The following is a 22,494-nucleotide window of genomic DNA, read 5'->3' as shown; positions in this document are numbered from 1 at the left end:
GCGCCACCGGGGTCTCGCAGCGCTGCACAAAACAAGCAAAGAAGGGCATAGCAGAAAGTGGTGCTTTTGTGGCATAGCAGCTCTTTACCTTCTATTTAGTGCTAGCAAGCAGAGTATAAGCTGTAAATCCTAGCTGACATCGTTGCATGCAGTGAGGCAAAGCAAGCAATTAGTTTTAGTAGTCTTTAGGTAGTTTTTTTTTTTTTTTTTTGCCTTTACCACGTGGTCCTGGGTTCCCATGTGGTTCGTCTACTGTGAGAGGCAGTTAGTCTCCGTGAGTGTCTCCAATCGGCAGTCGTCCGTTGTGGCGTTCCCCAGCCGGTTAATTCTGCAGCGCTCGGCGTGTAGGGGGGGTAAGCGCGCCTATATAATAGGGAAAGGGAAATGGGACTTGATATACCGCCTTTCTGAGGTTTTTGCAACTACATTCCAAGCGGTTTACATATATTCAGGTACTTATTTTGTACCAGGGGCAATGGAGGTTTAAGTGACTTGCCCAGCGTCACAAGGAGCTGCAGTGGGAATCGAACTCAGTTCCCCAGGTTCAAAAGTAAACTGCACTAACCACTAGGCTACTCCTCCGCTTTAATTGTAACCACAGAAAGATGATATATCAAATCCTAACTCCTTTCCTTGGCATCCAAAAAGCAGATAAAATTTAATGTGGACAAATGCAAACTGGAGTGGCCTAATGGTCAGTGTAGCAGGCTGTGGACCTGGGGAACTGAGTTTGATTTCCACTGCTGCCTGATGGTCAGCAGTGGGTTGAGATCCTAGGGAACCAGGTTCAATTCTCTCTGCAGCTCCACGTGAGCCTGGGCAAGTCACTTAACCCTCCGCTGCCCCAGGTACAGCAGTAGTACAATGTACTACTTAGATTGTGAGCCCACTAGGGACAGACCTAGTACCTGTAAAATGAAACTGTAAATCGCTTAGGTCTAAGAGGTATATAAATATTGAAATGAATGAAAGTGATGCAAATTGGGAAGAATAATCTGAATCTGTTACCTGATGCTAGGGTCCCCCTCAGGAGTCTGTACTCAAGAAAAAGATCTAGGTGTCACTGTAAGCAATATGTTGAAATCTGTCCAATGTGAGGCTGCAGCCAAAAAAGCAAACAGGACGCTAGGAATTATTAGGAAAGGGATGCAAAATAAGACCGAGAATATTATAATGCCTCATTCATCACTCCATGGTGCAACCTCACCTTGAGTATTGCGTTCAATTCTGGTTGCTGTATCTAAAAAAAGATATAGCGGAATTAGAAAAGGTTTAAAGATGAGCGACCAAAATGATATGAGGAAAGGCTAGAGGTTAGGGCTCTTCAGCTTGGAAAAAGATGGTTGGGGAGGGGGCGATATGATTGAGGTCTATAAAATCCTGAATGATATAGAACAGGTAAAAATGAATTGACTTTTCACTCTTTCAAAAAGTAGAAAGACCAGGGGACACTCAATGAAATCACATGGAAATAGTTTTAAAACAAATAGGAGGAAATATTTTTTCACTCAAAGAATAGTTAAGATCTGGAACTCGCAGACAGAGGATGTGGTAACAGCAGTTAGTGTATCTGGGTTTTAAAAAGGTTTGGACAAGTTCTTGGAGGAAAAATTCATAGTATGCTATTGAGACAGACATGGGGGAAGCCACTGCTTGCCCCAGGATTGGTAGCATGGAATGTTGCTACTACCCTGTTTCCCCGAAAGTAAGACATCCCCCGAAAATAAGACCTAGTAGAGGTTTTCCTGAATTGGTAGATATAAAGCCTCCCCCGAAAGTAAGACCTAGCAAATTTTTGTTTGAAAGCAGGGCCGCTGAGAGCCGGACAAGGCCGCCCCCGGGCCGCCCCCCCACCCGAGGTTGCCGGGCCCCCCCTCCACCCACCCTCCGTCGCTCCCGGAACTAACCTTAAACGCCTCCTTTCACCTTCGCAGCAAGCAGCAGCAGTGCAGATCTCTCCTTCCTTCCGTGCCCCGCCCTCGCGGACGTTACGTCAGGTGAGGGCGGGACATGGAAGGAAGGAATGGCCTGCCCTGCTGCTGCTTGCTGCGAAGGTGAAAGGAAGCGTTTAAGGTTAGTTCCGGGAGCGACGGAGGGTGGGCGGGCCAACCCCGATCCAACCCCGATGTTCCCCCGAAAAATAAGACAGCCCCTGAAAATAAGACCTAGCGCATTTTGGGGGGCAAAAATTAATATAAGACAGTGTCTTATTTTCGGGGAAACACGGTAATTGGATTTCTACCAGGTACTTTGGTCATGGTTGGAAGAAGGATACTGGGCTAGATGGACCATTAGTCTGACCCAGTATGGCTATTCTTATATTATATTAAATTATATTTTACATACCCATGTAAAACAAAGCATTATCAATTATCAAAACATAAGGTGCTGCTGTCATAACTGCCAAAACTGCAATATATCAATAGTATGCTTCCACAAAAAGCTGTGTTTTTAATAATTTCTTAAATAGCTGGAAACTAGTAGTTAAGCGAAGCTGACCTGGCAAGGCATTCCATATTAACATTCCTGCTAAAGAAAAAGCAGAAATCTGAGTAAAGACAATGTACTGAAGACACAAATTGCAACTCAGACATTTTGAGAGATCTGATCTTAAGACCTTCCTGATGTAGATAGTGATAACTTGGCCAATAAACCAAGGCATTTTACCATATATTACTTGATGAATTATACTCAAAATTTTATGCTGCACTCGATATATTTCACAGGTAACCAATTAAGTTGTTTCAAAAATGGAGTTATATGTTCAAATATGGAAACACCAAAAACCAACCTAGCAGCTGCATTTTGTACTATTTGTAAAGCTTTGATCCTGAACTCTAACACCCAAATAAAGAGAATTAATCAATTTTTGACAAAATCATAGCCTGAACAAAACTCCTAAAATCCACTTTACATAACATGGGTTTTAATTGAAAACATCCATAACTGATGGAAAGCTGATTTAACTACATGTATAATTTGTTCTTTCATTGAAAGATGACAGTTCATGATCTCTACCTACTTTGATGGATAATCTTCTCCATCTTTCCAATTTTGGCCTCAAGACTAACTCAAGAGTACATTTGAGTGCCATCAATGCATTTCATGTTAAACTTGAAACACTAATTGCAGTGCATCCCTTGATGGCTATATTCATAGAAGGTTTATATCACACTAAACCATCAAACTGCCTCTAGTGGTAGGGGATCTCAATGCCGTTATCACTTCTCATGAAACTTCCATTCGAACCATGATGTTCTTGTTCTCTAAAATTCATAACAAAGTACTGCTCTCAATAGCTCTTACTTCTGCCAGAACAGTCAGTGAGCTCCAAGCCCTTATGGCAGAACCTCCTTACACCAGATTCTAGCATGACAGGCTGTATTCTGCACACACCACAAATTCCTTCCAAAAGCTGTTGCGGAGTTCCATATCAATCAATCCATTGTCCGGCCTGTCTTCTTTCCTAAACCATATTCTCATCCTGGAGAAGCAGCACTACATATCTTGGACTGCTAACGCGCTCTAGTATACTATCTAGAACTCACAAAGCCTCATCAACAATCCTCCCAGCTCTTTGTATCCTTTGATCCTGTCAGATTGGGAATCCCCATCACTAAGCGTACAATTTCTACCTCCTACATCTATGCTCAGGTTGGACTGACCATTGATGGCCGTGTCACCTCTCATAACGTATGGGCTATAGCAGCCTCAATAGCCCATTTCCATCATGTCTCTATTCAAGGCATGTGCAATATGGTTACATAGTCTTCTGTTCACACTTTCATAATTCGCTACTATCTGGACCAGTTTTACAGGTGAGATAGCTGGTTTGTACAAGCAGTTCTGCTGAATCTTTTTACTGTTTAAAATCCAACTTCACCCATCTGTCCCGTTTTCCACCACGCTATTTACTTGACTGTCAGAAAATACTTTACCTGTGAGCCTGGTAGCTAGCAAGTCCCATTTGTGAAATATCATGCCTGTTGTTTTCAGAGAAAGCTAAGTTACTCAACTGTAGCAGGTGTTCTCAGAGGACAGCAGGCACATATTCTCATAATCCGCCTACCTCCCCCCTTGGAGTTATCTTCTTAGCTTTAACACTGTACTGCTGGTCCCGCATTGGGTGGGGGCACTGCCTTAAAGAGGGGCTTGTCGAGCAAGTTGTGTCCTCTTTTTCATACAAAGACAGAGGGGGCACAACAAGCCAGGCTATAGTTGGGTCCAAGGCACTGGATACACCAGGAATGGGTATCTGTACCGAGTACAATGTTTGAAGCCGCTGGGTGTCTTCGATGACATGGAAGGGAAAACAGCACCAGCGAAATCAAACGACTCGATTGTGCCAAGGAAAAAGGGCATAAAAAAGGGTAGAGACACGGCCGCTGGCAAAAAAGGAAACTTAAAAAGGGGGGAAAAAAAAAAAACTTTGAAAAAATAAAGGAAAAATAATTTTTTTTTTTTTTTTTTTTGCAATGAAGAAAAAGTCAAAAGACAAACAACGCTAAGGTCGAATGAAACACTTGAAGGCTCAGGAGCCACAGAATTAAGCTGCTGTGGAAAGAAACTGAAGAGCGCGGTTGCACAATGGGTGGGAAGTCAGTCCGCGAATGCGAGCCAGAAGGCTCTGGCGCACTTATTTTTTGACATGTTCATGCCAATTCCCGGGACGACGCAGATTGTCAACCCAGTTGTGAGAACAACTCAGCCTGCTTGTCCTCGGAGAACACTTACTACAGGTGAATAACTTAAGACCTTAGCTTAAGCTCTGGAGGTTATCTGGTACTATGTAATAAGAAACTTAGGAATACTTCCTATTTTCTTTTTCTTCTGTCTACTTTCTGAGTACATCCTGCAGTACACTATTTTAAATTGCATTAGGTAAACATTAATGCCTAATGAAGCTTAGTAAAAGGGCTCACAAGTTGCCAGATAACTGTCATTTTTATTACGTCTTACTGTACTCTGCCTAGAAATATAAGATAAGAGTGGAATAGAATTTTTTTTTTTTTAATATAGGGCAAACTCCTTTTCAATTGTTCCATACAATTACTCCTCAGACTGCTGATACCAAGGCTGAAGGAGGCTCAAAGGTATCCACATCCTTCTGGTTCCTATGAGGTATAATTGGTGGCTTAGGGCTCATTTTCAAAGTACCACAGTAAGCTATGGTACTTTGTGTGTCTTAAGTGCTTTGAAATAAGACCCTTAGTCTCATTCCCTTTGACTCTGGAACACCTCTTCTGATACTAAGAATGAGCACTCCTCTTTTCAAAGGCACTCTGCAGATACGGTGGCCACCAGTATGTGAATGCACCTAGAACTATGTTCCAATGAGGACAATTGTTTGTGCTAATTTGCCTTCATTCAATGCCTGACATTAGTAGCCTTCGATGTTGGAACTATACAGGCTTCTATTGAATGGAATATATTCTATTAGATGTGTCATCAAAACATTTATAAAAAAAAATTTTTTCTTTCGTTTTCAGTGATTTGCCCTCTGAAGTGCTGATGTGGTTTCCGCTATTGCCTACTGGATGATTTTGAGCAATAGCATCTATGTATGTTGTAGTCACCATTTTACACTTGGAAGGTAGTTCATCTTAGTCCCCTGACGCACAGGAAAGTGAAACAGTGGCCCTTGTTGGGATTAGAACATTAAAGGATTCCTGATTTTGTGCACGTGAACTTTAGAAATTAAGAACCACTTATTATAAGAATCACTTATTACAGTGATCACATGTGCATCTGCTTCATCTTTTTGTTACTTGAACATGTATTTGTCATGTGTTTTGCACTGTCAGCAGTGTGGAGTTTAATGAGCTGGACTGCTTATTACTGGATTGGTACTATGTACAGGGCCGTGCCAATACGGTAAGCCAGGTAAGCACCGCAGGGGGCGCCTGCCTTCAAGGGCGCCGTCAAGTTGAATTGTCTAACACTACCCTTTAGCTTCCCATTGCCCCCTTCCAATTACTTCTATGTTGATATCCCATTGTCATATTCCAAATCTGATATTTGAATGTCTCTTATACCTTTGCACAATGTAATCCATAACCAAATTGTAACAAATGTATTTCTATTATTCATATCCTATTGTAAGCCACACTGAGCCCGCAAAAAGGTGGGAAAATGTGGGATACAAATGCAATAAATAAATAAATAAATTAATTAAAAAAAAAATAAATAAATAACTTACCGCGTTGGCAAACTGGCAGGCAGAGCACCAGTAGTAAAAGCAACAAGCAGGTACGCTCGTCTCGGTCTGCTTCCCTGCCCTCTCAGTGTCCATCAGAGGAAGGCGGGACGCAGAGAGGGCAGGGAAGCAGACGGAGAGACGAGCATGCCTGCCTGCTTGCTGCTTTTACAACTTTCCTTCCTCGTGCACGTATTGATGCGGTGCCGGTGCTATTTACAAAACTGTGCCTCACAATAGGAGAAAAGTTGCTGCTCTAGTATTAGCTCAGATCAGATTTCAGTTTCACAGGCTGCTCGCAGCAGGAGAGAGGCTGCCTGCGCCTTTAAGTGGTTCAGGAAGTGTGAGGTTCAGGAGAGCCGAGGCACACACAGCCCCCCGTCTTTACTTCTGTGTTAACAGAGTGCTGCTGCTGCTGTGCCCATTGCTAAGCTGCACAGACACAATGTGGCTGTTTATCACATTTGGCATTGGTCCAATTGGTACTACTGCTTTTGAAAGCATGTTTTTCCAGGAAGAAGTCCCTGAATCCATTTGCTTTAGACTCCCGGAGACCTCCTGCATCGCTGGTGATTGACAAAGCAGAGAGGAGAAAAGTGATCAAACAAGGTAAAGGTCAAAGGCTGGACTGGGCACTCTCGTGTCCTGGAGAGGTGCTGATAGAGTTTAAGAAGACGATCATAATTCCAAATCCAAAAAAGTTCAAAGTTGAGGTTGGAGATTATTCCACTTATCAGCCTATTTCAAACCTTTCCTTATTGTCTAAAGTTTTAGAAAGGTTTGTACTTGGACAACTGGCTGATTATGTTGAAAGGAACCAGTTATTGCACAGCCGACAATCAGACTATAGACGTCATCATAGTACTGAATCCTTGTTATTGGCAATTGTGGATAGTATCTTAGTGAAAGCAGATCATGGTTGCAGCTTGATTTAACTGTGGCTTTTGATACTGTATTTCATCCCATACTGTTAAAATGTTTGCAGGATATGGGGCTAGGTTCCACAGTTTTAACATGGTTTAGTTCTTATTTTACTGATTGCAAAACAAACTGTGCAATGAAACAACACAATTTCTTCCCAGAAAACTTTGTCAAGGGTTGTTTCCCCACTAATATTTGAACTCTATCTGGCATCATTAGCTAAGATAATTGGAAACTGGGAAGTAGAGTTTCATTTCTTGTGATGATATTCAGTTGATTTTTTGTGTAAAAGATAAGCAAGTGCTATGATCCCATGCCGATCCATGGCACGGAGGAGAATGAAGCGCCCCCTGATCATAAATATTTATTTATTTATTCATTTAGGATTTATTTACGCCTTCTAAATTTCATAATTATTTACTATTACTTAAGCAGCTATTTTAAAGAATAAGCATTAATTTATGGTTTGAAGGTACTATTCCCAAAATTTAATCAGTCCTCCATTCTCAAGAGTTAGTGATCAGAAGAAAATTGAAATTATGAAGAAAGGCAGGGCATCCTGCTTAAATAATGAATGACAAGTGCATATAAGAGACTACATTTTACTGTTAGTATGTCAAGGTATTTTGTTCCGGACATATATGATATAAGCATAGCAAGCAAGCTTTCCTGTTCAATTTTGCTACTTAAAACAACAATTACTGTACTTTTAACAGTGCAATAACTGATTCTACATGATCCTTACAGTTCTGCGGCCCTGTGCTTCAGGAAAAAAGGAAAAAAGGTTTTCTCCTTTGCAAAACAAACAGAGCCCAAGGCTATTTGCTGTGATTGACAAAGTAGGGCATTGACCCTGGATGAAACATAGGACACTGATCATTTTAAAAACACTTTACATGTTGATAGTAAGGAAATTTGATAACACTGCTAGCCGAAATTCACCAAAGTGCATTCTAAAGAATATGCTAATATGCTCCACCCCATCCTTTGCCCCCCCCCCCCCCAAATGAAAGTCAAACTACGCCCATGGCTGCTGCTGCCTTCCCGCACGCAGCTCTTTGGCACCGCCCAGCTCTTCCAGGCGCCTTGGAGCCAGGCAGGTCCGGGGGGGGGGGGGGGGCGCCCCAACTGATAGTCTGCAGGGGGGCGCCAGAGACCCTAGGCACGGCCCTGACTATGTACATCTGAGGGGGGTTTTTCTCCATAGTTTTCGACTGTGATAAGCAACTTTGCTAGTGTTCATTAGTTTCATTGAGACAAGATTAAATTATACATGACCCTACTGCACTAATAGTGTTTTCACCGACTGTTATATTCATAATAGTTATTTTATGGATTGCCAAATCTTTCCCAGACATTTCTAAACAGTGCACATTCCTATATAACCAGGGAATAAGTTTACATGAGGAAACAAAAAATAAAACTTTGCAACATTTCTTTGAACGCTACTCATTAAAATTAGCCTTAAAAACAATTTTCCACAATATAGTCCATTTTTGGGCTAATATAAACAAAGGCAAAAGAAAAAAAGATTACATTACCTCCAGCATCAGAAACAGGTGCTGAAGCTTCAGATAAAATTGCTGGGTTCATCGAGTTTGAAGCAAAGGCAGTTTGTGCCTATCAAAGGAGGGAAAAAATAAAGTTACATTCAAAAACTGTCTGCTTGGTTGTTTTGCTCTATCCCAGTGCTTCTCAACCCTCTCCTGAACACACATATAGCCAGTTGGGTTTTTCAGAATTATTGCACTAGATATGCATGAGATAGAGATTATTTGTATATCTAATAGCATTCATGCATATTTGTTATGGTAATCCTGAAAAACAAACTGATCTGGTGTGCTTCCAGGAGAGGGTTGAGAAGCACTGATCTGCCTAACTGTGGCTTAAGGACATGACAAGTCTGTCAACCATACAAATGTAACTTGCTGCAGGGTACCTTCACAATGTAGGTCGGTTAAACTTCTAAGTGACCAGTGAAGTTCCTGTTCCTATCACTGCCCTCTAGGTCTGTCTCAAGAATGCTTATGTTTTTTCCTAGTTTGGATTGTCAGCTGATTCAGGTGTGGATTTACCCACTACATGCATGACCAATCACTCTGCTTTTCATAAAAGTGTATACAATAGGGTTAATCCAAAACCAGATAAGCTTGTCCTGGAAAAAAAAAGTTAAGTGAGAAAATTAGGTTCTTACCTTGGTAATTTTCTTTCCTTTAGTCATAGTAGATGAATCCATTATGTATGGGTTGTGTCCATCAACCAGCAGGGGGAGATAGAGAGCACTGAAAAACCATAGTGCCTCATGGCCAGCTAGCTCCACCTGCCTCTTCAGTATTTGAAGCTTCCAAAGCACGGTAACACCGCAAAGTAGCATAACATGAACTTTCCTCACAGCGGATGAACGCCCCAGAACAGGAGCAGTAATTCAAAGGAGGGACGAACTCAACCTCCTGTAACATAACAGAAATCCTGAAGACTGTTTTCCAACTTCTCCCAATGAGAAAACAAATCTACAGGAAAAACTGAACATAAAACAACATCAATCACACAATCAACCACTGAGGGAGGGCTCATGGATTCATCTGCTATGACTAAAGGAACGAAAATTACCAAGGTAAGAACCTAATTTTCCCTTCCTTCTCATCAAGCAGATGAATCCATTACGTATGGGATGTATCAAAGCAATTCCTATATAAGGTGGGAACAAGCCACACCACGCGCCAGCACTTGTGCTCCAAAATGCGCGTCACTCCTGGCAGCCACATCCAGCCTGTAATGTCGGGCAAAAGAGAGCTTAGAAGCCCAAGTAGCTGCACTACATATCTTGAAGAGAGAGTGCTCCAGTTTCAGTCCAAGAAGAGGAAATCGCTCTTGTGGAATGTGCCTTAAAGGCTTCAGGCGGAGACAGCGCACAGGCTGAAAAATTGCTTCCTTGAGCCAACGGGCTATAGTGACTTTAGACGCTGGAGACCCTCTGCGCGGACCTGACAACAAGACAAAAAGATGATCAGAGGTCCTAAAAGCATTTGACATGCGCAGATACTGCAACAGAGCCCTTCGCACATCTAGGAGGTGCAATTGCCCAAAGGCATCCGGAAACTCTTCTCTGGAAAAGGAAGGCAGGAAAATAGGCTGGTTTAGGTGAAACGCTGAAACCACCTTAGGCAGGAAGGAAGGCACCGTACGTACCATAACTCCGGACCCTGAGAATTGCAGAAATGGGTCTCGACAGGACAGCGCCTGGAGCTCAGACACCCGTCTCGCCGAAGTAATGGCCACCAAAAAGACCGTCTTTAGGGTCACATCCTTCTCTGAAGCTCGCCTTAGCGGCTCAAAGGGCGAACACTGAAGGGCCTTTAAAACTAACCCCAGGTTCCAGGCCGGTCACGGAGCCCGCACGGGAGGACGGAGCCGAAGCACCCCTCTAAGAACCCGTGCCACATCTGGATAAGCAGCCAGAGAGAGGCCAGCAACCTTCCCTCGAAAACATGCTAAGGCTGCCACTTGAACACGCAGGGAATTATAGGCAAGGCCTTTTTGTAAACCATCCTGCAAAAAGTCAAGTATCGACGAGACAGAAGCCCGCACGGGTGTGACCGCTTTAGAAGCGCATCAAGCCTCAAATTGGCGCCAAATCCTGGCATAAGCCACGGAAGTGGAATGCTTGCGGGCCTGTGGAGATGACCTTGTTGGAATAGCCCTTGTCTCTCAATTGCACCCTCTCAATAGCCATGCCGTAAGACCAAAGCGGCAGGCGTCCTCCATGGTCACCGGTCCCTGTGACAACAGATTCGGTACCAGAGGCAAAGGAAGGGGAGCCTCTACCAGCATCCGCCGAAGGTCCGCATACCACGGCCTCCTGGGCCAATCCGGGGCAATGAGAACCACCTCTCCTTGATGTAGCCGAATCCGCAGTACTCGCCCTATCAAGGGAACACATACAGGAGGCCCTGAGGCCAGGGTTGAGCCAAGGCATCCAACCCCGCCGAGCGAGGATCTCTCCGTCTGCTGTAAAAGCACGTGACTTTGGCATTTGCGCTTGAGGCCATAACATCCGCTACGGGCATCTCCCACTTGGCACAAACCTGAAGAAACAATTCGTCAGCCAGTTCCCACTCCACTGGGTTGATTTGATGCCTGCTTAGATAATCGGCTTGCACGTTGCTCTGACCTGCAATGTGAGCTGCTGACAGAAACTGTAGATGTAGCTCGACCCAGTGGCAAATCTGCGCGGCCAGTGCTCTGCACTGAGTGCCGCCTTGTCGATTTATGTAGGCCACTGCTGTCGTGTTGTCCGACAGAACTCTGTCAACCAATCCTTCCAGGGTCAACTGAAAGGCCAGAAGCGCCTGGAATATCGCTTTCAACTCCAAGCGATTGATGGACCACTCCGACTCCTCGGGTGTCCAAAGACCCTAGAGGCATGCCTTCCCCGGCAATGTGCACCCCAGCTCTTCAGGCTGGCATCTCTTATCACCAGGCACCAATCGGGGAGTGCTAGCGGCATTCCTCGCCGCAGCATGCTGTCTGAGAGCCACCACTCCATACTGAGCTGGGCTGCAGGGAGTCACGTGAGTCTGCACTGATAATCCTGAGAAATTAGAGACCATCGTTGAAGCAGGGAGCACTGCAGAGATCTCAGGTGCGCTCTCGCCCAGGGCACCACTTCCAAGGTGGCCGTCATCGACTCTAACAGCTGGACAATGTCCCAAGTGCGGGGCGAGGCATCCTCAGGAGCAGATGGACCTGATTCTGAAACTTGCACCGCCTTTGCTCAGGTAGATAAAGCCCGAGGCCGTGTCGAACCAGACCCCCAAATATTCTAGAGATTGAGAGGGGGTCAGGTGACTTTTGGCTATATTGCCGACCCAGCCCAGAGATTGAAGTACTGAGACCACTCTGGCTGTTACCTGACTCTCCTCTGTCGAGTCCGCTCCGATGAGCCAGTCGCCTCGGTACGGGTGAACCCGAATACCCTCTCGCCTGATAAAGGCAGCTACTACCACCATTACCCTGGAAAAGGTTCGGGGAGCTGTAGCGAGGCCAAAAGGCAAAGCCCGAAACTGGAAATGTTTTCCCATCACCGCAAACCGCAGAAACCTTTGGTGCGGGGGCCAAATAGGAATGTGCAAGTAAGCTTCTTTCAGGTCCAGAGACGTGAGAAACTCTCCTGGCTGTACCACCGCAATGACGGAGTGCAGGGTTTCCATGTGAAAATGCCGCACTCTTAGAGACTTGTTGATTTCTTTTAAGTCGAGAATGGGCCGAAAAGACCCGCCTTTTCGCGGCACCACAAAGTAAATGGAGTAATGGCCTGAGCCGTGTTCGGGGGGGGGGGGGGGGGGAGGCACCGGGGACACCGCTCCTAGGTCAATCAAGCCTTGCAAGGTCTCCTCTACCGCCGCCCGTTTGACGGCAGAACCGCATCGGGACTCCACAAACACGTCTCTCACCGGGGCATTGAATTCTATTCTGTAGCCATCTCTGATCAGGTCCAAAACCTACTGATCTGAGGAAATCTTGACCCACTCCTCGAGAAAGAGGGAAAGCCGTCCTCCTATTGCAGGAATCGAGGAGAGGGCCGGCGCACCATCATTGAGAGGGTCGCCCTTGAACTCCAGGCCTTGAGCCGGTCGCTGTGGAACGCTTGTCCGAACGAAAGGAGTTCCTCTGCTGAAAGCGGGCACGAGAGGTGAACCCAGCAGCACGCCCCAGGCGGTACCTTCTAGCTTCACGGAAGCGAGGTCTGTAAGAGGAGCGAACCGCCTGACCCTTGGAAGAAGGCCGCGGCCTATCCTCGGGTAAGCGCTGGGGTTTAGCATCCACCAGGCCTTTAACAATTTTCTCCAACTCCTCACCAAATAGAAGGCCTTGGAAGGGCAACCTCACCAACCTTTGCTTAGACGCCATGTCAGCCGCCCAGTGCCGTAGCCATAGAAGACGGTGAGCCGCCACCGCCACAGCCATCTGTTTAGCCGAAGCTCTGACCAGATCATAAAGGGCGTCAGCCAAGAACGACAAGGCCGACCTCCATCCGCGGTGCCACCTCTGCAAGGGGCTCTGCTCCATCTCCGGGCTGTTCCACTGCCTGTTGTAACCAAGCGAGGAAGGCTCGGGAAGCATAACAGCTGCATGCAGACACCCGTAAGGATAGGCCTGAAATTTCAAAGGACCGTTTCATAGCTGATTCCCAGGCGTCGGTCCTGCATGTCCTTCAGGGCAACTCCTACTTCAACAGGGAGGGTAGTTCTCTTTGTCACAGCCGTGACTAGGGCATCCACTTTAGGCACTGCTAAGCGCCCCAAATGCTCCTCACTTAGAGAGTATAATTGCCCCATTGCCGTGGCGACTTTCAAAGGCCCCTCGGGGTCAGCCCATTGAGCCGAAACAAGCTCTTGGATGGAGTCATGCAAAGGAAAGGCTCGAGCAGGCTTCTTAGTACTTGCCATCCTTGGATTACCAGAGGAGGCTTCGCCACTCCCAGGATCTTCAATAGAGAGGGCCTGCAGGGCATCAGAAATAAGCGCTGGCAGCTCGTCGCGGTGGAAAATCCTCACCGCGGAAGGATCATCTGGATCCGGTGGCAATCCTGCACCTTCCTCTGGCTCTTCAGACCACGAGGGCCTGCCAGACCCCTCAGAATCCTCACATCCTGACCACGGGGGAGAGAAGGGGGGTGCGCCACTCTCTGAAGGGGAAGTAACCCTTCTGCGCTTGTCTTGTGGCCCACCGTCAAGGGAGAACGCGCCTGACGACAATCCGAGGCCGAGCTCCACTGGAGGGGGAACAGTTAGCAGGGCCGAATGAGACCCCTGCGGGAGAGCTCTTTTTAACATGAATGCTTTATGCAGCAGTAACAAACTCAGGGGAGAAGGGCTCACCCTGGCCTCCGGGTTCCAGTCCAGGGCTAGAAGCTCCCCTGTTAGCCTCCACATGAGGCTCCCCTCCAGATTCAAACCCCTCCGCTTCAACGGGGGTTGCGCCATGCTGCGTGTTTAAAATGGCGTCTGCTGCCAGCTCCACTGAGCGGGAAGAAACATCGCTCACCATGCTCGGGCCGGCTCTGACATCTGAAGAGCACGATTTACAGAGCCCTGCTGCTGATCTGCGCTTGCCACAACTGGAACAGCGTTTAACAACCTCCGCAGCCATCACCGAAAAACAGCGGAAAATTCAAAATGGCGGATTCGCGCCAAAAACATCCCGATCGCGGGCCCTCCCCAGAGGAGCTAGAAAACGCTCTTACCTCTCCAGACCGAGTCCCAGAGCTCCGGTCACGCTGCACAATCAGAAGAACACCTCTTTTCTAGAATCACAGCACCAAAGCGCGACGCGACTTTTTTTTTTTTTTTACGTTGTGAGGAAAGTTAGAAGCAACAGCAATAGAGGCAAATTTCCAACTCCAGAGGATCAGTAGAGTGGGAAAGGCAGGGAAAGGATGAACCAATGTGCCTGCATCCACAAATGAGAGTGTGGGGAAAGACAGGGACCGGGCAAACCTATGTGTCTACATCCACATCGGGGGCCGGGTAAGGCAGGGAAAGGGCGAACCTATGTGCCTTTAAAGTGGGCACCAGCCACAATACCCCTGCTACAACTGGCCAAAGCACAGGAGCCACCCCAGGCAGATTTCTGAAGGAGCTGATTAAGCTGCATCCACCCTGCTGGGGAGATAGAGAATACTGAAGAAGCAGATGGAGCTAGCTGGCCATGAGGCACTATGGCTTTTCAGTGCTCTCTATCTCCCCCTGCTGGTTGATGGACACAACCCATACGTAATGGATTCATCTGCTTGATGACAAGGAACACCCAATAACAATATCGACTTCTACCATGTCTTCTGGTAAGTTATTCTAAACTACCAACACCCTGTCTATAAAGTAGTTCTACCTACATTTTCAATAAGCCTTTCTACCTTCAACTTGATGCCATAACCCTCATCTCTGAATTTGTTTTCTATAGAAAACATAACCTTCCTATATTAAATTGCTTCCACTTGGCAAGTCAATTTATTTCCCCATGTGCACCACGCTATCTTCAGTTTTTTGGGTTTAAATAGTGAAAAGAAATTCTTTGTGCTTTCCTTATAGTACTGCAACAACATATTTAGAAAAGAAGTAGTTCTAATCTGTGATAAAGTGTGCTATTTTTCTGCATCAAAATGTACCATGTCAATTGCTAACCTGTGGTACCTTAGAACTGCATGATAGCCACTGGCACAGTAAATTGTGTTGCTGCAGTAAATTTAAATTGTGTTGCTGCAGTCAGGAAAATTCATATGTCCCTGGCCACAGGAAAACGTATCTTTTGAAGGGACAGCACAGGTTATAAAACACTCTACCTACACCCCTTATGGGCACCTATCAGGGTCTTCCCAGTGGCTAGTTGGTGGAAGGAGGAAGTAGCAGTAATCCATCAGTGCCTGGGTTCAGAAAGGCATGCAAATCCCCCCAGAAATACCACTGCTACGCTGATAATCCAGCTAGCTTTGGATTCTGATTGGGACTGGCTTCTTAAAATGTTCTTTAAAGTTTGTGATGTATTATTCCTGACTTGCAAAATTATAACTTTCCCTGACATGTGTCAAGACACACAAAAGGAGAAAACAATTGTTGATGTTTACACCTAAATTGGAACCATTGCAGTTGTCTCTGCATGTGTCCTCTAAAGCTAATTAGGCTTATGGACATAACCCCTGTTGAGCCCTTTTGATACTCTAAGGTGTAGCTTAGTTTGTCAAGAGCTTAATTTCTTCTACATATGCACTTGAAGTGTAACCCCCCACACTCGATTTCTTTTGTGTCACCCCCATGCTTTATGGGCTATTAAGATGAAGGTCTGCTTAGAATAATTCTGATTTGCTTATTTCCTGAAGATTTTATTTCCTTAAAACAAAAATTAATGTTTGATCATATTGTAAACTTTATAAATTAAAAAAAAACAACCCAAAAACTTACAAATTAGCATGCAATAAGTTGAATGCACAACTATCGAGAGTGCATTTTGTTTTCCAAAGGCTCACTCATGAACGCACATCTCTCATTCAAATTTGCAACTTCTGGTGAAAGCATTGATAGCCAAATTAAAAATGAACTTTGAGGAACATTTCAAAATACCAACATTTTCCACAGTTCTAAGGAAGCGTTAAGACACTGCATTATGGCTTCCTGTGAGTTCAATTTCCTCCAAAAGGTTGCGCTTCTGTTCAAGATTATTTTTGAAGGGCATTTTGTAAGTCACATAAATATTAAAAAGCACGTGAATCTAAACTGAACTAACTGGTTCCTAAATGCCAAAAGGAGTACTAAACCAAATCATCAGTTACAGCTGAATCCAACCTGGAACCAAATCTAAAAAGATTTATGATGTGACTCTCATGAAGAATGATCCAAAGTTTTTAGCAGTTTTTGAAATATTTAATATGCAAAGTGTTTTAATTTTCTTATTTGCTATTCTACGTCTTGTGTGTTTGGGAATTGGAAGTGAATATTTTCTCCATCTCAGCTAAAGGTTGTCCAGAGATAGTGCTTATCAGTGTGTAGAAGGTAAGCCTAATTCCCCTAAGGTGAACCCTTCTGGAGTTGGTCTTGAGACCAGACTCTGATAAGTGTAGAAGGTATTCAAGCAGGGTCTATGTAGGACAATAAAGGATCCACGGCCTTGCTGTCACACCAGATAACAAACCTCCTCCATTTATAAGAGTAACATCTCTTAGTGGGATCTTTCCTGGAAGCAAGCAAGACCCAGGAGACACCCTCCGAAAGACCCAAGAAAGAGAATTCTAGGCTCTCAACATCCAGGCCGTGACAGCCAGAGATTGGAGGTTGGGATGTAGAAGCAACCCCTCGTTCTGCGTGATGAGGGTCAAAAAACACTACAATCTCCACGGTTCTTCGGAGAACAACTCCAGAAGACGAGAGAACCAAATCTGACGCAGCCAGTACGGCACAATCAGAAACATGGTTCCACGGTCTTGCTTGAGTTTCAGCAAAGTCTTCCCTACCAGAGGTATGGGAGAATACGCATACAGAAGGCCTGTTCCCCAATGTAGGAGAAAGGCATCCTGGGCCTGAAGTCTGGAACAGAACTGAGGGACCTTGTGATTGAGTTGAGTGGCGAAAAGATCCACCGAGGGGGTGCCCCACGCTCGGAAGATCTTGCGGGCTACGGCCATATTCAGAGACCACTCGTGAGGTTGCACAACCCTGCTCAGCCTGTCGGACAGACTGTTTACGCCTGCCAGATAAACGGCTTGGAGAAACATGCCGTGACGGCGCGCCCAAAGCCACATCTGGATGGCTTCCTGACACATAGGGCGAGATCCGGTGCCCCCCCCCCCCCCTTAGGTCTAGGATGGGACGCATCCCCTCTGTTTTTTCTGCACAAGTACCTGGAATAGAATCCCAAGCCCTTCTTCCCTTGGTGGAACAGGTTCGACCACATGGGCCTTTAGGAGGGCGGAGAGTTCCTTTGCAAGTACCTGCTTGTGCGGAGAGCTGAAGGAATGAGCTCTTGGTGAGCAATTTGGAGGTTTGGAATCCAGATTGAGGGTGTATCCTAACCGGACAATTTGAAAAACCTCTCACACGACCTTACCTATTACCTTTCCATTTAAATCCTCATCTACCTTCAGCTTATTACCGACTATTTAAAATCATGTAATGACTATATCATAACAACACTCTGTAAGCCACATTGAGCCTGCAAAAAGGTGGGATAATGTGGGGTACAAATGTAATAAATAATAAATAAATAATAATAACCCACCGGTCGGAGGTTATGAGAGGTCACCTTTGGTGAAAAAATATTAACCTCTCCTCAACTGGCAAGTTGTCCGGCACGGACACTTGTATTGCGGCTATGCTCTCCTGGAGCCAGTCAAAAGCCCATCCCTTGCTTTTCCTGGGGAGCAGCAGGGGCCTTGTGTGCACACTGTTGACTGGAACGAGCGCGCTGGGGATAAGCCTGAGTAGGCTGGCGAGACGCTGAAGTGTACCTACACCTAGAATAGGAAGCACTCCATGACCCACCAAAATACCTCCTAGTTGAGGCAGTAACAGAAGGCGCCCAGCAGGAGACAGAAGCCATAGCATCTGTGTGCTTCTTGATCTAGTCAACTAGATCTTCCACCTTCTCTCCGTAAATATTATCCCCCCCCCCCCCCGGCAAGGAATATCCGCTATCCTCTGCTGGACTGAATGGTCCAGGTCAGAAACATTCAGCCCTGAGAGTCTGCGGTGTTGTATGCGCCCCTGGCCAGAAATTTACGACACACCTTCTGCTGCTTGACCAGCTGGCGAAAGGGTTCGGTCTGCTCTGGAAGGAGGGCATCGACCAAGCTAGACAGCTGCCGCACCGAGTTCCACAAGTGGATGCCGAAGCATAGTTTCTAGAACTCTTGGCTCTTTTGAGGGCAGAGTTCACCACCATGGAGCTGTGGGGTAACTGAGACCTCATCAACCCAGGTTCGGCATGGATCCGATACCGAGAGTCTGTCTTTTTAGGGATCACAGGGCCAGACAGAGGGGATACCCAGTTTTGCATAAGGACTTCCCTGAGTACCTTACGCAAAAGAGCTGTCACTGCCTCCTTAGATGGAGAGGTGTAGTTCACGACCTTCAGCATCTCCGCCCTGGGCTCGTCCTCCACGTCTACGGGTAATGGATTGGCCTGAGCCATTTCCCACACAAAAGATGAAAAGGAGAGGCTCTCAGGAGGAGACAGTCTCCTTTCAGGTGGAGGGAAAGTTTCAGAGGGTATCCCAAAAGACTTATCGGAGGAAACGTACCTAGGATCTTCCTCTGACTCCCATAAGCGTTCTTCCTTGGTGTCAGAGAGTACTTCCCACAGTGACTTCCGAGACCGGACCCGCCTCTACGCAGAAGACCCGTGGGCTCAATGGCGATGTCGAGGAGCCGACCCCCACATGGACTGCGGCAAAGTTTCCTCCATCGACGTCGTTGGGGAGTCGACCTGGGTGGCAGCCGATACCAGAGCCGAAAGTGGCTCCGAGCTCGGAAACCTCAAAGCGGGTGGAGGGCTAGACACAGCTGCAGCAGGAGGCAAGGTAAGCGCAAGTACCCCAGACGCCAATGTAGTGTGATGCAGTAGTCCTTCCAGAAGCAAGGCCCGAATCTACTCGTCAAGAGCCACCATCGGAAAAGGCTGTGGGACCGGTGGAGCAGTCTGTGACAGAGCTGCCTGGGGTTCGGGAGCAGGAACTGGACTGCTTGGAGAATGACATGTCGGTACCTCTTGTATGGAGGGGGAGTGGTCCTCCCAGCATCGACGCTTCTTGGGTGCCGAGGTCCTCAGCGCCCCGGAGCACCCGGCGCCACGTATCGAGGGAGAACTGTGTCGTTGCTTCTTAGCCTTTGCTTGATGCCGATGAGGACGATGTCGAATCCCCACATCTCCTCGGGGTCAGGTACGACGATGGATGGTCCCGGGGGGGGGGGGGGGGGGGGCTGCATAGTAGGAGGCCTCAAGGCAGGTGAAGACCCACTCAATGCCTCGCTGCTCCCAGTGTGTCGAGGTCTCTCAGCAGCCATGCCTACCTACACTCCCGACGCCGATGCCTCCCTCGATGCAGACGCCACCGATCTCAGTGCCAATGTCGAAGGACGGGACCGAACCCCAAAAAAATTTCTCTGGGCTTCATACAAAGGCAAAGGGCACAACGGGCTGGATTATGGTCAGGCCGAAGGCACTGAATACACCACAAATGGGAAGAGCATATGAAGCCACTGGGGGTCTTCGATGACATGGAAGAGTGCCCTAGCCAAAATCAAAAGACGCGATTGTGCTGAAAATAAAGCACAAAAAGGAGAAAAAAAAACAGCCGATCAGGACTAAGGATAGTCGCGACTAAAAATAAAAAGAAACTTGACACGGACCAAAAAGTAAAGCTAAGAAATAAGGGGAACCTTTTCTTTTTAATATATAAATACTAAAAGAAAGAAAAAGGGAGAAAAATAGAACGAACCGCGTAAACAGGCACTGAAGGCTCTACCAGGCAAAGAAGCAGAGCCAGGGTAAAGAGCTGCCGCTACTCACATGGAAAAAAAAAAGCAGCTGAGGAGTGTGGTGGGCGGGAAGGCACTCGGCGCATGCGCAGTCGGACACACGGTGCGCTGAGGCTCTAGTAAACTTTTTGCTATCTCAAATGCCGGTTCCCAGGCCAGCACGGATCGCCGACCCACTTGTGAGGATTATTTTAGCCTGCTTGTCCCTCTGAGAATGCAAGGTTCCACATTAGGAGTCAACGACCAAGAAAGGGATCTAGGCGGCGTCGTTGATATGTTGAAACCCTCTGCTCAGCATGCAGTGGTGGCTAAGAAAGCAAACAGAATGTTAGGTATTAGGAAAGGAATGGAAAACAAAAATGAGTGTGAGCTGTATCATATAGCTCAAAATGGCCACCAAAGCGCAAATAGCTCGACAACAGCATACAGAAGGATACCATGTGGCTCCTGATTGGGAAATTGCCACGTTCTCACCCAGCCACTGCGCCTCTGGACACAAGGCCTCAAACAGCTCCCGTCCCAGACAGGGACCTGATACTGCTCCCTGAGTCCTCCAGTGGGAGCAGCACTAGACAACCAGTTGAGCCATACGTAGTAAAGGGAAATGAAAACCAGCCCCACAGCAGGGGAGAAAATAAGGACACACTCACCTCAAGTCCTCAGGAGTCCTGCCACCGAATTCAGCGCTGTCAAGGGCACTCAAACAGCCCTTACACTAGGGAGACCCAGAATCTCTTCCTGCAGCCAAATAGGGACAGGAAACTGCCCAAACGTCCTGCTGAAACTGGCTGCTGCACAGACCAAGCAGTGTTTTTGTGTGTGTGCGTGTTTTGTTTTTTTTTAAGCACCATTCCCTTCTGTGAGGGATGAGAATGGAGAGAGGGCTGGAGAGAGCAACAGGGTGGGGGAGGGACCTGGGGAGACCAGGTGTACCCCCTAAAGTCAGCACCGCTCAGCTGAACACCCCAAAGCTCTATTGAACTAAGGGACTCAAAACAGGAGCTAGCAACAAATGAAAACCAGGAAACAGAGACCGCCCATCCACCTGCTGGAGGTGATTGGCCAAGGAGCATTCCATCCCATGAGGCACTTCAGTTCAGTACTGTCTATCTCCACCTGCTGGTAGATGGTCATAACCCACAAGTTCCTGGATTCATCTGCTGCTGATGCTAAGGAATGTAATTTCCGACCCTAAGTTGGGTGCCAGAATTACACCAAGTTTTAGAACGCATAAATCTAGCACCCAAAGTTAGGTGCAAGAATCACACTAAACTAGTCTTTTGCACTTTGCAGAAAGTGCCTTTTGCAGAAGGTAAAATTATGTATAATCATACCTGATAATTTTCTTTCCATTAATCATAGCTGATCAATCCATAGACTGGTGGGTTGTGTCCATCTACCAGCAGGTGGAGATAGAGAGCAAACTTTTGCCTCCCTATATGTGGTCATGTGCTGCCGGAAACTCCTCAGTATGTCGATATCAAAGCTCCATCCGCAGGACTCAGCACTTAGAGAATTACACCCACGAAGGGACACTCTGCCCAGCTCACCACCGCCGAAACGGGGGAGGGGAATTAACCCAGCTCATCCCCACACAAGTGGGGGAGGGGAATCCGTCCAGCTCATCCCCACGGAGCGGGGGAGGGACACCACACCCGCCGATGCGGGGGGGATCTGGCTTATCCTGCAACCGCAACCGCGGGAGGAGCTGACTGACCCTAACACCGCCGAAGCGGGAAGGGTACAAAGCTGCCCTACAGCCGCACGAAGCGGGAGGGAGTGCCGGCAGAATTTTAAGTCTCAATCCAGCCCCGTAAAACGGAGGGGAGAGGAATGCAGCAGCTCACTGTAACACAAACTCGTCTTAACTCTTGAAGAATCCAAGTGAAAAAACTTGAACACGAAGTCTTTCTGAAGTAACTGAAGACTAAACTTGAACCTGAAATGCAACCAGAATAAAAACAGTACAGATATCTGGGAGGGGCTATGGATTGATCAGCTATGATTAATGGAAAGAAAATTATCAGGTATGATTATACATAATTTTACCTTCCATATCATCAAGCTGATCAATCCATAGACTGGTGGGATGTACCGAAGCAGTACTCACCCAGGGCGGGACATTGAAATCCCTGACCTCAACACTGAAGCTCCAAACCGGGCCTCCGCCCGTGCAGCCACAGTCAAACGGTAATGCTTGGAGAATGTATGAGCCGAAGCCCAAGTTGCCGCCTTGCATATCTCTTCCAAGGAGACGGATCCGGCCTCTGCCATCGAGGTCGCCTGAGCTCTCGTGGAGTGAGCCTTCAGCTGGATAGGCGGCACCTTCCCTGCGGCCACATAAGCCGCTGC

The 22,494-nt window shown here is 46.9% G+C and overlaps 1 protein-coding gene across 3 annotated transcripts in view; it reads right to left on the bottom strand.

The window, feature by feature from the left end:
• Positions 1-22,494, bottom strand: part of SDCBP (syndecan binding protein) — a 129,069-nt gene that overhangs the window by 63,924 nt on the left and 42,651 nt on the right. For all 3 annotated transcript variants that reach the window (XM_030214767.1, XM_030214760.1, XM_030214752.1), the window contains exon 3: positions 8,659-8,737. In XM_030214767.1, coding sequence (XP_030070627.1) covers positions 8,659-8,737 — 79 coding nt within the window. The remainder of the gene's footprint in view (positions 1-8,658; positions 8,738-22,494) is intronic.

The sequence above is a fragment of the Microcaecilia unicolor genome, chromosome 1, assembly GCF_901765095.1.
Source record: "Microcaecilia unicolor chromosome 1, aMicUni1.1, whole genome shotgun sequence".
Classification (NCBI taxonomy): domain Eukaryota; kingdom Metazoa; phylum Chordata; class Amphibia; order Gymnophiona; family Siphonopidae; genus Microcaecilia; species Microcaecilia unicolor.
The sequence above is the reverse complement of the archived record's forward strand: the minus strand, read 5'-3'. Positions and strand labels throughout refer to the sequence as shown.